Source organism: Osmia bicornis, chromosome 3 (genome assembly GCF_907164935.1).
Source record: "Osmia bicornis bicornis chromosome 3, iOsmBic2.1, whole genome shotgun sequence".
NCBI lineage: Eukaryota > Metazoa > Arthropoda > Insecta > Hymenoptera > Megachilidae > Osmia > Osmia bicornis.
The window spans coordinates 1,716,475-1,732,388 of record NC_060218.1 but is presented as its reverse complement, the minus strand read 5'-3'; the positions used below and the strand labels follow the sequence as shown (position 1 = coordinate 1,732,388).

The window sequence follows — 15,914 nt, the reverse complement described above, 5'->3', positions numbered from 1 at the left end:
TTTAACAGTATAAATGTTGGTCTGCAATTAAATTCATATTTTTTATTCGAATCGCAGACACAGAAATACTATAGCCATCTATTATCGGAATACAAAAGCAAATTTTAGTCTTATTGTTAGTCGGTTAGTTAGTGAGTTGTGTTACCACGTTACAGTAAAAAATATCTAATTGGCACCATTGCTCAATTCCCTTTATATAATATTTCTTTAAATTGAATAAAATATATATATATAACAGAGACTTTATTAAAATATTTTATTAATATTATTTTAAAGAAAAATGTATTATATTTAGGGACATAAAGCATTTCCCCTATACCACAGTTAACCAGAGTCCATAAGTCCATAACTGCGAAAAGACCAGTTTTCGTTCTTCGCGCATCTCCAGTACGCATCTTCGCCCTGATTGGCGATACTCCCAAACGAAGTGGAAAGCGATTGGCTCGCTGCGTTCCCCCACCATCTTCCAACCTGCGCAGTGGGAATCGCAGTTATGGACTCTGGTGAACTATGGTATACGTATATAAATAAAACAGCTGTTAGCTTCAAAATGGCGGTGGTACGAAATTAGTGCCGGGTGTCGAATATAATATAAACTCTTTTCTTTTTTAGACACTTGTCTAACATGTTATTTCCACTTTCTCATTTGAGTCGTAAGAACTTTGACAAGTTATTTAAAACCTTTTCAAGTCACCATGTAAATATTCCATCGTCTTTCCACTTTGCTCAATACTTTATAACCTATCCTAACCTTATACAAATTTAAATTTAGGTAAAAACGCTGGTTAGAACGGCTAAAACGAAAAGGAAGACAGTCGAAGATGAACCGGAAGAAGACAAGAAAAAAGGAATACCGATAATAACGTGCAAAAGACCAAATTTCAATTTCTACAAAGGCGATAAATATAACAAATGGAAACCAGTATTAGCCAGCGAGTCGTGGAAACACAAAGGCTCCAGAGGCGATTATTTTTTCATACATCCTTATGACATTGTATGTTACAGTTATAATCTATACTTTCTGTTTTATTTCCTGTACAATCAATATAAACATAATTTGTTTTTTAGAATAACAACAATGAAACGGACGAGGAAACTGACGTTAAACAATTTGAAGATTTTGATTTAGATCCTTCTTTATGTAAACATATAAAAACTTTAAATATAGAAAAACCTTTAAAGATTCAAAGTTTAGCGATACCACCAATTCTTCATGGTCATAATACGCTAGTAGCGGCAGAAACGGGATGCGGTAAAACGCTAGCTTATGTTTTACCGTTAATAACGCAAGTTTTGAGATGGAAAGAAATGGAGCAAAGGGATATCAATTGTCCATTGGGTTTAATTGTGACACCTTCCAGAGAATTAGCAGTACAAATTGGGGTTTGTAATCGCAGCTTAATTTTGAACATTTGTTCTGATACTAGCAATATATTAACAAAATAGGTATTATTTCGTAGCTCGAGTTAATCAAGTTCTCTAAATGTCTTGGTGTTAATACAAAAATCATAACTGGTGGAAGAACTAAAAAAATGATGATGGATCCTCCTGTTGGAGATGTGGACATTCTTGTCTGTAGTTTTGGTGTCATTAGTAAATTAACTACAGTTAGAATTTACAATCTCAAGTTCGTAAAATTTGTCGTGTTAGATGAAGCTGATGCTCTACTCCATGTAACATTTGAAGATAAACTAAAAGTTTTCTTAAGTAGATTAAAGGTGAAAAAAATAGGCGTTTAATTCCTTACATATCTATCAATAAATATATTAATGCTTGCTCTAATCCATGCAGATTGGTTACCGTCAAGAAGAATCCGAGGATAAATTACCGAATAGCGCTCAACTTATTTTAGCCTCTGCGACAATTCCCAGGCGATTGGAAAATGTCTTGGGCCATATCGTGAATGTAAGTAACTTTATTCAAATTAATTTTGCAATGCACTGTTAACGTATTAATGTATTTACATATTTAGATGGAATTTGTTTACAGCTGAAATCTTTACAACACGTAACAACAAAAAATCTGCATAAAGTATTGGTCACGCAAAAATTTATGAGATTAGGTTCAAGTCAGAAGCCAGTAGAACTTTTAAAATACATAAAACCTAAAGTATTGAATAAACAACCCGTAATTATATTTAGCAATGAGACCGGTACATCCTATTGGGTTCATGCATTTTTGCGCGAGTGTGGTATAGAGGCTACAAATTTAAGCGGTGATATGTCATTAAACGAACGACAAGGAAAATACGGGGAATTTTTAAACGGCAGAACAAGGGTATTATCAACGACGAACGCCGGATCCAGAGGTTTAGACACAATAATGGTTAATCATATTTTAAATTACGATTTCCCACTCGATACATCTGTTTATGTTCATAGGTATGCAATTTAAATAATCAATAATAGAAAAGTTGTACTTCAAATCCAGACGAAATATCTTATTGTATCTAATTTATTTAGATGCGGCAGAACCGGTAGAGTAGGTACAAGAGGCGAATGTAGAGTGACGAATTTTATTAGCAGACCGGGAGAAATTGCCGTGGTTCAAAAAATTGAAAGGGCTGTAAGAAAAATGAAAGCAATTCCTATCTTTAATCTGGTCGAAATGACTGAAAAAGATGAACAAGTGGTAGAAGACCAATACATTGGGGAAAAGATCGATAACTTGGACGACGTTGAAAATGTTCCATATTAAACTGTAAATATTTACTACATTGTATATAAATAAAAATAATTGACTTTTCATACAAATGTACCATCTTTTTAGACGCTACTGTTGCTTGCTTTTCTTGTAACTGTGTAACACCAACAAATTTACCGATACGAGAAAGTCTTCGAAGAAGCCCTTGCAACGACTATCGATAGGATCAAAGAATCGACTGAACGTCGTTGCCCTTAAATCTGTTTAATTTCCCTCAACTCCGTTACGTTTTATTGGAGCGAAGCTCCGCTATTAAACGACTGATCGCGTGTTCCATAAATTAAAACTCGGGTTTTCTACTTTTAATTGCTATATTGTGTCCCAATTCTATTAAAGTTACTTTTACTTCAAATCAATCGCTTCGCACCAGTATGTGAGCCACGAAGCGGATGGCGGTCTAGTATTCGATCATCGCCGGATCAAATAATGTTTTTACAACAATGTTCGCAAAAAGAACTTTTTACGCTCACGATTACAGACGAAATTCACTTCGTAACGAGTTTTTTTATCGTTTAATAATTCGAATTGAAAACTTTCAGTTCGAGGAAGGAAGCCCACGACCCACACGTACGTTTTCATCCATCCGTCGACTCGATGTTCCGTCATGTCCGGCGACACTCCCACGCTAAACGCCTACGTACGACAAACAGGACTACTGTAACGCAGACCGTACGTCTAGACCAGTTTATTACTCGCACTGTGTTTTAGTGAAATTAAGAATCTCCTCGCATGCCGCTATTCGTGTTTCCGCAAAAGGGTGTGCCACACGATCGCGTTGATAACGCTGTGCGTGCACGATTCAGATGGAAGACTCTTTCTTTCACGCCTAACGCTGAAACGAACTTTCTTTCGATACGGTGTCATCAAGATTTCAGAATAGTTAACCCTTTCGCTTATACGGTGGTCCCATGGGACCGGCGCTTGCCTTTTCATTTGGGCCATGGTGGTCCGAAATGTGCTATTGGCAAGATTGTACCGTTGCCATCATAAAATTTTTAATATGAAATTTCTGGCCCACTGGTGCAAGTTGAAAAATTCGCACGGCAGCGAAAGGGTTAAATAACAACGTATTCGATAAAAAATGGGAACATTAATCCTGAACTTGTCGTTCGTGGAACAGTGCAAAAACTACATCACCGTAAAAAGAAAAGCGGAAACGGAAATACGATGAATAGTCAGAGTCAAAGACAATGAAAATAGACTAATTAACGTGTGTAGTTGCGTGTCATGTAGGACAAGGAAATTTCAGCGATGAATACACAAACCATATAGGAATCCTTGTCGCAGGACGATCAGCGTACCTTTCGAGGATCAGTTCCGTTACTTCAAACGAAAAGTACGTATAATTAACAAACGACTAACAGGAAAAATATAAATCGGCTTTACTTTCCGTCCGCTTTCTTACTTTCATTTCTTTCTCTTAGAAACAGAGAAGACAACGAACGGTCTAATTCAATCTGAATTCTTAGCGAAAAATCGGTCACGTTTGACCTCTATGCCGAACAGTTAATTCGTCGAATTACGGTCAGAGGGAATCAGATCAGAACGCGCATTGTAAGGATTTAAATCGCGTCAAGTTTGAAACGCTACGAATAGGTCTTCGAATCGGCATTCGACTTATTTTTCAAATCGTTCCCTCGAAAGAGAATTGAATTTTTCTTTACGATTTTCATTCATCTTTATTCCAATGAATTATTTATGACAATCGAACGTAACGTAAAGAACGATACAAAAGATAAAGAAAATAAATACACGTAATTTAACATAGCGTTCTGAAGCGTCGGTAATGCAACCTCGTGACGAACGCTATAGGATCGTAGAGCGAACGGCAAGGAAGTAAATACGGGAGGTGGGGGGGAATCGGTGAGGGTTCTAATAGAAACGGAGTCAGTCTTTCTGCGACGCGCAACCTGTTAGCGTCGTGGTATCGCGTCTTCTCTCGTTTCGCGGTTCTTTCAATCTTTCGCACGATTTCTCCGTCTAATTACTTCACGATTATACCCAGCCGTGTTCTCATTGACGCGAGTAATACAGTTAAGTACGGAAACAGTTTGAAAATCGTGTCTCGATATCACCGCGAGAAAGGTTACCGATCGACACGCCAGGTCCGGGTTGACGAACCCTCTCAAAGAGGCGGACACGTCGGTCCCGTAAAAATGCAGCTCGTCGTCCGAGCGATCGTTTAACACGCAATATATCTTTGAATCACGTAGACGATACTCGCGAAGGAAAAACATGAAAATTCATTGGAAACAAGTATATAACTAAACCTCGCGACACCGTTGTCCTTCCGTTGTAGTTGGTGCGACGAGGTAAAAAGGTAGCGATGTAATCGAAACGACGCGACGCACTCTGTTTGATCAACATCGAGAGATCAAGTGTCAGTATCGGAGTCAGAAGAATTTGAAAGTTCGATAAATTTTGTCAAAAGTGATTGTGTCGAACGAATGAACAACGAAACACACATGTTTGGACCGTTTACTACGGTGAATCGCGTGAGTCAGGACAAAGCGTTTAACGACATCGTAACGGATCGATGGTTGATCGTTCTGTGAGAATTCAGTGGTATCGCGACAAGGGAATCGAAGCTACAGGAAAATCTGTAGATCGGTATCAAACGTGCGCGGTGATTGAGTGGTGCCGTTGGCCGATTTAATTTATCTTGTGTTGGCAAAAGGACCCGGAAGCCGCTATATTGGAGAGGAAGCGAGAAAGCGGCGTGCCGCTCTTCTGTGTACCGCGGCAGAGGCGATCGTCGCAACTTGAAAATGTAAGTTTTCCTTATAACAACATATTGTTATTTAATCATAGTTTTCATTTGTATATTTCTGCGAATGAAATTACTCGTTCTTTCGTTAGCGTTGGTAAGTACGGTAGAACTTACCTATTGTGTATTCCCCAGATATTTATCGTTTATCGGTAAGAATCGAAAGATCAGAAAAATACATCGAGTGCGATAATCGCAACGCCGATTCGTAGAATTATTACTCAGAAAAGGAAAGAAAGTACGATTCACTTGCGATAAGCGAAATGTAAGGGTAGATATTTGTCGCATGCGAGTCGAAAAAAAGAGTCGACTTCTCCGAAAGTCGATTCATATTTAGTAAGAAAGTTAGGTTAATGTCGACGAATACCGGTAGGTGAAGGTCACCTGTGTCCAGTGGACGACGACGCGTAGTACGAGCGAATTCATGCCGCTGCATGCAGCATTCTTTTCCTCGACTTCCTGTAAATCAACTCTCGATCGTCCGCAAATTCTTCGTTATTCTACATCCTTTGTTTGATGGATGTTCAAACGATACAGTCGATAAATTAGACCAGAATGAAATTTGATCGGTTTCAACTTTAACTTCAAGTTCAATCGAAATTTAAATTGCAAATTGGAACAGTCGACAGTGACCATCAACGTTTCGTTGACGATCCACGCGCCATATTTTAGTACTTTTCACCCTCACAAGCATCTTTTTATTTATTTCCAATTTCAGCTGATGAATTTTATCATTTGAAAATTCGCCGATCTATCGCATGGATCGCGTGCATCGCACACGTTTACCGTTCCCACCGCTCACGCGCCTCTTCGTTAACGAACCGTCCATAGTTACGCGTCTTCCTCTTCCGTTCACTTTTCAAAATCGCCAACAAATAACTAGGCTTTCTCGCGTTTATCGCTCTACTCCATTCAAAATCAGCGCTTTTGTCATAAGACGAGCTCTATAGATCAAATTTAATTTTTTTCCTAATTACGTATTATTATATTATCGTTTATATCATATGTATATTATCCTGGGTGCTGTTTATTTTTCTGTCTGGCAAGCTTTTGAAGAAAAAGAAAAGCTATTCGACAAAGGCGTCGCGTGGAATTCTTGCGTCCCGATGCAGCCGGTTGTAAGGGAGAGAGGAACGTTTGCGTGTAGCGCGTAATGTTATTGTATTCTCAGCACGTATAGGCAATAGGAGTTGGTTATTACGCCTACTTCCGGTGGTTGGGTCGCGGTGGCGCGGACTCGCTCGAGCTTTAACGCGTTGCACGAATATTCCACCTTATTTTTCTCGATTTTCTGTTCGTTTACGTTCGTTATACATCGTACAGTTTGTTTATTCGCCTGGGTTTCAAGGAAAATATCCATCTGCAAACCGTGTCGTGTATTCGATAAGTCGTCAAAGAAGCAGGGAAAAAATCGCGGGGGAAAATTGTGCACGTTTCAAAGTCGATCTCGTGTGAAAGGCACGAGGCTGGTATTCGAAAATACGAAAGAAGAATGCACGCCAGTCCCGGGGCTGGAATTTTAGAACAGCTGCAGGCGCATACCTAAGCGATATACCGACCGACCCAGCGAGCAGCCTCGGCTCTACAGAAACGCTCGTAAACTCGACCAACTTTGTCCGTCTCGCCTGGACTCGGCTCGATTCGCTCGACAAACGGCCGAATACGCTTCGGAAATAAAGTCTGCTGCTCGATCGTCGTCTACCTTGCTCCAATTTATGCGCTCGTCATAGACTACTACCTATCTCTCGTTGTCGTAAACTCGAACGATACGATTTTCCTTAGCAACGCGTGCAATTTCGACAGCTTGCACGGTGTTTGTTCGAACGGATCGGGAGGATGAAAAGGATTGACCATATGGTTAGACGGAACCTTTGTGAGCGCAGTTGCATCGACAACTGCTCCAACCGAGAATTCTCCGTTCCGATCGACTAGAATGAAAAACAGTTTCCTGCGACGATAACCTTCCCCTCTGGAATCGAATTATCGTTGGTAATGGTGTACCATCGGCTTGGCAGGATACAGGTTCTTTAAAAGCAACCAAAGGCAATTAATTAGAGCCGGATGCGTTGATTGACCTCTGAATAAAGTTCGTCAGGGTCCAAGCGTCGCGTCGCGTCGCGTCGGGGGCTCGGCCCTTTCGTTTCAGCTTTCAAGTTTATCCCGTTTGTCGTGCTCGACGAAAGGAAAATAAACGGACGTAGCTAATTATTCTCTTTTCACCTGAATATACCTATATCGACCCGATAGAAAGATAATGTTTCCCCGACGAAAGTGAAATTAGAAAGCGACAACGATCGATCAGCGATAGAATTTGTATTAATTTTCAAATAAATGAAATCTGTAGACAAATCTCGGTCGACGAAATCGCGAGAGGCTAACGAACATACATAAATGGTTTTCGCGAAGAATAATCGGCGAATATACTGTTATATAGCACAGCGTGTGGCTAACTGTAAAAACATCCACCTCGGTACTCGTCGCTTAACCGCCTACCGGGTGAACTTGTCACAGGTAAGTGGCGTCATGAAAACACCGTCACCTGGCACGCGAGACTCGTTGCCGTCAAGTTTGCTTCGATTTCGCGCCTCCTTACGCGAATACCGTCGCACGCGACCATGAGCGTACGGATAATTCCGAAACCTACCGTGAAATCCGATTGACCGGCTTCCAGAAGCACGAGCAACGTCTTCTATAAATACTTTAGATCGTTGTACTCGAAACGCTAGATCGGGGACAAGAGCGCGATTATTTATAAATCGTCGTTCTCGCGTTTAATTAAAAGGGTAAAGAGATGGAAAGGAATAGAAAAGAACTGGTCGAACTCGTCCGTTGATTATCTGCCTTTCGTCGAATCGGTTGCTTCGCGTTTCGTAAGTTTCCAGGGATACGCGGTTCCAGTCGCATTTCTTGCATGCTAACTCGTTACGAAAGTAACAGTGGAAACGGAGTTCGACTCGCGGTTTTACGGAGATCGGAAGATGATCGTGTTCCTTTCGGCACGAGTACGATTCTCGGTTGCACGGGCACGTGAGTGACCCGGTGTCTCGATTCGTCGGGGGATTCGACCGGTGAAGAAAAGGAGCCGTATTAGGTCAGTAGCGTTCGGGTGTTCGCCCTCGCTGGGAAGAAGAATAATAATAAGAAGAATCCAGCCCTCTCGGTCCTGCTCGTTCTCGTTTCTCTCGTTTCTCTCGTTTCTCTCGCTTCTCTCTCGGTTGGGTTAGGCTTGCCCCGAGTGACTCTGCGGGCTAACGGCATCTCGGGACCTCCTCTCTTCCTCCTCGCAGCATCGAACTCCTTTCCCCGTTCTTCGGTGTCGACTTGGTCCGCGACTTTGCCTCCGAATACTCTTAGCATTCACCGACAACTCACGCTCCTCCTCCTACTATACATACGAGTTCCTCTTCTCCTTTTCTGTTCACATGAAACCGCGTTCGTACTACTTGTACTACAAACCCGCGGATGCACTCGAGAATCCTAGCCGTAAAATACGCCGCCCGTCAGGGTATAAAGATTCTCTGAGCGACCTCCGATCGAATTAGGACTGATCGTGAGAATGTTGTTACATTAAAGTAAAACGTACTCCCGAGCTTTCACCGAGGCGACTCGCGTGTAATACTGGATGCCGCAATAACGTTATCTGTGCCAAAGCGGTACCAGCTCTCCGAGGAGGAAAACGCAACAGGTGCGAATTTTCGCGACTCTATTTTACCGATTTCGTGGAAGTCATGAATTCTCCGATCGTTCGTTTCCGTTCGAGATAGAAAGCGTACAATAAGAGGAAGCCGGGACGAGAGTAGATTCCGAAACGGCACGAAACGGCGATTTACGCGAAACGAGCAGCGTTATGCGATCCCTGTTGCATCGAGTACCGGACACGAATCGTTACGTCGAACGTTTCGTCGTTCCAGCGATGCTCAGGAAGATCGCAGTAAGCCGATAGGGAAGCGAAGCGGTTGCCCTGCAAGCGGAACGCCTATGAATAAGTCGTTTTCCTTGCGTAACGCATCCTCGGACACACCGCGGCATCCTTTTCCTTCGTTTTTCCGCGATACCACAAAACTTGCTTTATTCATTTGCCGGATCCGCGAGGAAACCGTATCGAACGCTCGACGCCGTTGTCCGTGATCCTTGGCCCGTTCTTCCTGTCTATCGCGTTTTTACTCCTCTTCCCTATTCCTTTTTTCTCTCCCTCTTTATTGTAACGAAAGAGGAAAGCCCGAAACGACGCCGGGACGCGAAGCCTCGGGCTTTAACACGCTAGAACGATTACGCGGCCGCCGTTACACCCGTGGGAAGATGAACGATTTCGATCGAGTTCTGAACCCTCGACTCCGTTTCTTGAATTTTTCGAAAGAAACATCGCGTGGACGTGGAACGCACACGGCTAGGATCTCGATCGAACGAGGGTTAGGTATGTTAGGCAAGCACGAAAGCAAGCATACGAGGAGAAGGAGGAGGTACGGTACGGGCCGAGAAAATGGTGGGAGGAGGACTTCCGGTGCTCAGGGCCGTAGCTCGCCCTCAGCGTTTATTCCCGTGTCCCTTTCTCCGTGGCCGAGCCAGCACAAAGGACCGTGGCTGCGATCCTCTCGAGAAGCAACGAGGGCACGACCTTCTTCACCGCCGAGAGAGACTGTCGCTAAACGGACGGCTCGTAAAGAATCCTTACCAGATGACGCTCACTCTCCTCGCTTCATGCTTCGTGCTTCGACAAAACAACCAGCGAACCTTATTCTCGGCCAAAATTTAATCATCTCGATGGGAAAGGAAATAGCTTCTTCTTTTCCTTTCGAGCGAGAACAATTCTCGCGTATTTTAGAAAATTTGGAAAATTCAAAATTCGCTTTCGTTCGATGAAGCGACAAGTTTCCCGTCCCATGAAAGTTCTAGAGCCTCGCGCAAACGCTTTTCAACTCGGTTAACTTCTGTCTCACGCGTTTACTTACCATTGATACGAGAGATAGAGAAAAAGCGAGAGAGTGTTGCGTAGCCGAGAGATATGAAACGGCACGCTCGTAAATTATAGTCGATGAGAAACGCGTCTGTTAGCTCTAAAACAACTCGACGCGACGCGACTGTCGGGGTAGCATTGCTCGTAATTAGAGGACGAGAAGCAATTAAGTAGAATAGTGGTCGATGTGTCGCAACGCGCGATTCGGTTTAGGCCTAAACTTTCCTACCTTCCCCGAACCCTAATCTTGCTCTCCCTTGTTCAGATCATGCTGGCATTGTATCGAAACACAATCGTCTTTTCGTAAACGCAGGTCGAAGAAGCGCCGTTTAACTGGGATGCTTTTCTTGAACGATGGTCACAATAGACACGAATAGCTGTGTTTGCGACGCAGCCCGAGTCGCTTCGATTCTCAGCGGGAGTCCGTAAAAAGGAAAGGAGAAAATAGATGGTCGCATCGCGACGAGTTGGTGCGAATTCGTTACCTCTTATTGGTTTTGGGAAGTAGTTTAATGACCAAAAGTCCTCGTGCCCTTATCTATGTTTCAACACTCCACGTTCACGTATCGAGTTACGAATGCCTTTTGGTCCAGGAAGTACGAAGAATAAACTATTTGACCCTCGGCGTCTTGTTGAAATAAGATCATATTCATTTTTGCCCGTATATCAATACGTTAGCAGTTGAATTAATTGCTTCCGAATTGTTTCACGAGTTGTCGCGAGTTTGGTGGGACGTTTCTCCGTAAAAAATAATGGTACCGGCGAAACGAGGGTAACGACCGAAAGGCTGGAGTCTCGGACAAGTTACGCTCACCGTGTGTCGGACTCGTTGCGTGGACGGCTGCCAACTTCTCCTCACGATTCTCGATTCCATCAGCAAGGGTCAACGATCGAAAGCATCGCGTTTCGTATCGGAAATCCTTTGAAATTGATCCATCGGAAGCAGAGCGAGCCTTCTTCCTCTCGAATCGTCCGAGTCGCCGAAATTCGACGACGCCCCGATCTTTATCTTCTAACCATCCCCTACTTGTATCTTCGCGAATATCAAATGAGCAAGCAAGATAGAGGAAAGAGACATAATTCAAGCCGGAAGAGAAAATGAAATCCGTAATGGAGGAATGTCGGTAACGGTGGCCGGTGGGTAGCGCGTAGGATAACCGATTGCCGCCAGTCACGAATCACTCGAAATGAGATAACATCATGCTTCGCAGAAGTACGAGGATGATAAGTAAGACAGGTTTCGGTTGTTGTACCTCCCGAAATCGTAGGCTTCGGTGCTGGCATACGTATTTATAGTTTTGGACCGTTAAAAAGTACGTATCCGAGTGAGCACCGCGGTGGTCGATGAGCAGCAGGACCGTACTACGGGACCGGTCTCTTAATCTTCTCTCGAAATAAACACCCTCCACGTTCCTGGGCATACTTGCGTTCCCGCTGCTGGTGCCCGTATTCCTACGCTTCTACCATGCCGTGTTCACTCGAGTTTTACCTATCTCGAATATCCGCTTCCGTCGCGTCGCCAGGTCATGCGTATAACCTGAATCCTCCTCGTCTCGTATATTGTGCTCGAGAAAGGAATTTTGAATAAAAGTTGCACAGCTCGAGAGGTGCGGTAGCTTAAGCCTAACCGGATGAAACATTGCGTTATTATAATATTTGCATTGTTAATGGAGCACAAACGGCCGCGTCGACATGGTACAGGCGAGGGGTTTCGTTAGCCTCTGAATAGAAACAATCAGAACAAAATCGTCGAGTAGACCGAATGAAACAAAAGGAAATTGAAATTGAAAAGTGGCAGCGAGGCAAAAAGTAATTTATCATTTCTTTCTGAGAACGTCTCGATCGACACCCCTCGAATATTCTTCTATATACAAGTTCTCAGTTTCTAAACTGTTTATGGGAACAGATAAGGGCGTTTTTTCTTCTCTTGCAGTTACTTCTGTTGCATCTCTCGAAGTCTTAAGTGTCATTTTTAATTTAGTAAAACATACGTCCTGTTTTATTTATCATTATATCCTAACACCGTCGCGGTGGTCGTCGCAGTCGCGGCGACATATGCACGTACGTTAGGACCTCCTGCAGAGAGAACGAGAGTCAAGGATCGGTTTCGATCCACGCGTCTGCTCCTACGCTTGGTCGCCTGTGTCGATTAATAAATATGCTAATGCACCGAGACGAGCGTGTCTCGTTCGATTTAATTGAAACCGTTTCCCGTTAAAACTTGTCCCTCTCGGTGTGGCGAATGGACGCGAAGCTTCTCGCGCTTGCATCGTTTTCTAGGTACGATTTGTAGGTGAAAGTCGAAGCGAGCAGGAGATTTAGTAACGTTGATCTAGCTCTCGAAATCGTATCAGTCGAGCACGAAGCTGTATGTACAGTTAAAACCTGCGGCTAAGTTGGAAAGTATTACGGAGCAGCGCGATGCGTCAACGAAAAGATAAGCGCGATCCAAATAAAAGATACCGTCGGCCTTTCCTAGTACCCTCTTTAAAACTTCTTGCTGCTTCGATAACAAGCCTTTGAGTAGCATCGTAACCGAACTCCTCTCTTTCGTCTCTTTTTCGTCTCTCCGCGTCTGTTTAGTCTGATTTTCGTCCTGTTACCATTCGAGGATCCTTCAGATTTGCCCATCGTTCTCGCGAACTCCGATAACGAGTCGATACCTGTCGATGTTTTGACTTTTGAACGGCCAACCCGTACTTACACCGTCAGTGAGGAAGGAGCGAAGAGGCGATAGCGAGGAAGGTATAACGAGCTCTTTGTGCGTTATCTTTCGCCAGTTTGTTTCTTTTCGCTTCGGTACCAACGAACGCGTTACAATCCCACGCATAAATGTCACCGACAAAGCTTATCCCGTTTTTGATCGCTCCGAAAGAGACTGGGTCGCTGGCCTACGCGACCCTGAACGCTCTTTTCTCTAAGAAGAAACACGTGGAAACTTGAATTTTCTTGAATCACTCCGATCCCCTCTGAATTTATTCAGAGCGAAGCGTAATCGCGCGAAATCTCGAACGATGCTTAACATTGCTTAGCTAATTATCCTCGCCCAATTAATTACTCCAGTCCCGTTTCAATACACCAGCCTCTCGGTCGCTGGTGTACGAGGAAAAAGAAAGTCGTTGACCCGATACGTCAGCCTTGCGTAACAACCGCTTTACACACGTGACCCGTAAACTAATCGTACAGTGAAACGAAAAGAAAGATAGAAAAAATACGCGTTTGAACGCATCTAAATGCAAACAAACGCGACACCTTTACGCTCGTCGCGATCGTTGAATCTATTATAAGCGAGTCTCGCAATTTACCTGGCCTTCGATCGCCGCACCGCACCGTGCCACGTCGCGTACGCATCGTTCGCTTACTTCGTCACTTCGAAAGAACAGCAAAATCGTCGCTCCTTTACCGTTTTATGTCTATCGTCATCAATGGCATCGTTGTACGACGAGAAAATCGATCGATTTTATCGAAACCGTCTGTCGATTCAGTGGCAATCTGGAACAAAGTTGGAAGCTCTCCATCCATTGGCAAATATGGATTTCAAACCTCGGCCCGATAAGCCACGATTAACATCGAAATCAAAACGTTCGAGTTTCTTCTTTTTCTTGCTATTTTTCGTGATCGATAAAGGGCGTAAGAATAGAAAAGAGCGGGGAAGGGGCTCGGCTGCATCCCTTGGTCGAAACACGTCCGTACACGTTCATTCATGATATAAATTCGCTCGCGACTCTCAACTCTCTGCTTATTGTTAACCATAGACATTCTGTTGTTTGGCACACCGGCGTCGGCCAGTTTAGCGACGGACACCGCGACGAAAGGTCTGAACGTCGATGTCGATTAAAATTGTGAACGATTTTGTGGAATTTTTCAAACGTCTCGCGCCGCGTTGTCTTCGCGAAAGAGAAAATGAAGCAACCGCTCGTTGCGAAGATGCGGAAGGGAACAGGCTCGTGAGAACGGTGAACCGCATGCTGAAGTTTTTCGAGATCAAACAGGTAATTCTTTGAAAACAAAGGGTATTTTAAAAATCTAAGTGTAGACAGTCAGGTGTTTAAAGGCGCGTGGGAGGGAGGGAGGCGAAGAGCGCGAAGCACGGCGTGGCAGGCGCGTTACGTAAGGAAAGAAGCGAGGTTGCGAGGCCGAAGCACGGTTGGAATGACAGGAGGGTCGCTTTGACCCAACGCATCGTCGCGTCGCGTCGTGGCATCGTGGTACCCCGATGACTCACGAACAAAAGGAACGAAACGACGTTTCTTGGTGTCGGATCGCTGGATCGTTGGATCCTCGGATCCCATCTCAGACCACACCACGCAAAGCCAATCTCTCTCTCTCTCTTCCTCTCTCTGGATAGTGCCCGACCGAACCGACAACCGGCTCCCGCATTCCTCCTCAATTGTCCCAATTTCGGAGAGTACATTCCTGAAAGCTTAGTGGGATGCATCGCCGAACGAGGCGAAACGAATTCCAACCGTTCTTTCCTTTTAACTTGGGCCTTTAGTTAGATTCCTATGCGCGTCTTTTGGTCCTCGGTTTCTCATACTTGGCGCTTCAGACCAAAAATCGTATCCAAATGTTTCGCTAATATTATCACAAATTTAATCAAAGAACCAAACGATAACGAAATAATTTAAGATACCAATCTTCGCAGCCGAAAGGCTCAACTACGATATCATTGATGCTGTTTCCGTCTGAATCGACGAGTTAGCCCCGCGATTAGAGCGTTGGAAAAAAATCATCGCGATAAGAGGCTCCGGTAATATAATAAATTGATCGCTTGCAAAGTTGTCCGAGGAGGAGAAAATTGATCGTCCCACGATTACCTTGCAACACCCTGGCGCCGTGTGAAACGCGTACCACCCTTCCGTTCCATGCAATTTTACCACCAACAAGGTAGCTATGTACAATTAACGCAACTAGCGAGCTTCTACAGAGACCGATAAATAGTCGATTCTTCTGTGTATTCTACTGGGGATGATAAGCTTTCAGAACGTGTTAAATATCAGAGAAAAGCGTGTTCTACAAACCGTGCTCGTCGTTATTAAAGCGTTAAACTTGTCCATCACCATTACCGTAGGAAAACGACAAAGTCGCGTGGAAACCGGTCGCGAGTTCATTGTCCCGGATCGCTTTTTCTTTTTCCATTTTCTTCTCCTTTACTTTTCCAGCTCACGAGATCGCGTTTGACGCGGCATCGAGGCATTTTCGTTGGTTCCCTGTCGCGGATTGATCGTTTAGTTCGTAGGTTCCAGCACGTTCACGACTTATCAACGCGACACCGCTACTTCGAAATGCACTTTGCCGATAAAGAAACACTCGCTTGTTATGCGTTCGTCATTAAGATTCTCGTTGTTCGTTCTCCAAGGTTCAAATTCTTCCTCTTCGCTTTTAGCTTGTACGATACGGGACTTAGATATTTTTTAATCTGGCCTGATAAGGAAATAGGTATCGTTATTACCTTCGAAGTGGTCTTATTTTATACCTGAAATTGGTGTA

At 43.8% G+C, this 15,914-nt stretch overlaps 2 protein-coding genes across 5 annotated transcripts in view; both read left to right on the top strand.

Moving 5' to 3' along the window:
* The first annotated feature begins 518 nt into the window (after positions 1 to 518).
* Positions 519 to 3,125, top strand: LOC114872637 (probable ATP-dependent RNA helicase DDX28). 2 transcript variants are annotated; one of them, XM_029180034.2, is made up of 8 exons: positions 519 to 697; positions 773 to 994; positions 1,069 to 1,383; positions 1,461 to 1,718; positions 1,792 to 1,905; positions 1,990 to 2,381; positions 2,463 to 2,700; positions 2,770 to 3,125. In XM_029180034.2, exons 1-7 carry the CDS (start codon positions 626 to 628, stop codon positions 2,695 to 2,697), a joined length of 1,608 nt encoding a protein of 535 aa, XP_029035867.2. In that variant the 5' UTR covers positions 519 to 625; the 3' UTR covers positions 2,698 to 2,700; positions 2,770 to 3,125. The 2 variants fall into 2 exon arrangements, with proteins under 2 accessions (XP_029035867.2, XP_029035868.1); XM_029180035.2 differs by lacking the exon at positions 2,770 to 3,125 and having other exon boundaries at positions 1,990 to 2,308; positions 2,463 to 2,573.
* A 1,458-nt stretch (positions 3,126 to 4,583) lies between these two features.
* Positions 4,584 to 15,914, top strand: part of LOC114872638 (signal-induced proliferation-associated 1-like protein 2) — a 25,073-nt gene continuing 13,742 nt past the window's right edge. For all 3 annotated transcript variants that reach the window (XM_029180037.2, XM_029180038.2, XM_029180036.2), the window contains exon 1: positions 4,584 to 5,473. The gene's annotated coding sequence lies outside the window, so the exon portion shown is untranslated. The remainder of the gene's footprint in view (positions 5,474 to 15,914) is intronic.

Coding starts and splice junctions, on each gene's coding strand:
- LOC114872637 (XM_029180034.2), top strand. CDS start 626: ATGTTATTTCCACTTTCTCATTTGAGTCGTAAGAACTTTGACAAGTTA. Junction 1,906..1,989: donor TCTTGGGCCATATCGTGAAT/GTAAGTAACTTT, acceptor ATTTGTTTACAG/CTGAAATCTTTACAACACGT. Junction 2,382..2,462: donor ACATCTGTTTATGTTCATAG/GTATGCAATTTA, acceptor TAATTTATTTAG/ATGCGGCAGAACCGGTAGAG.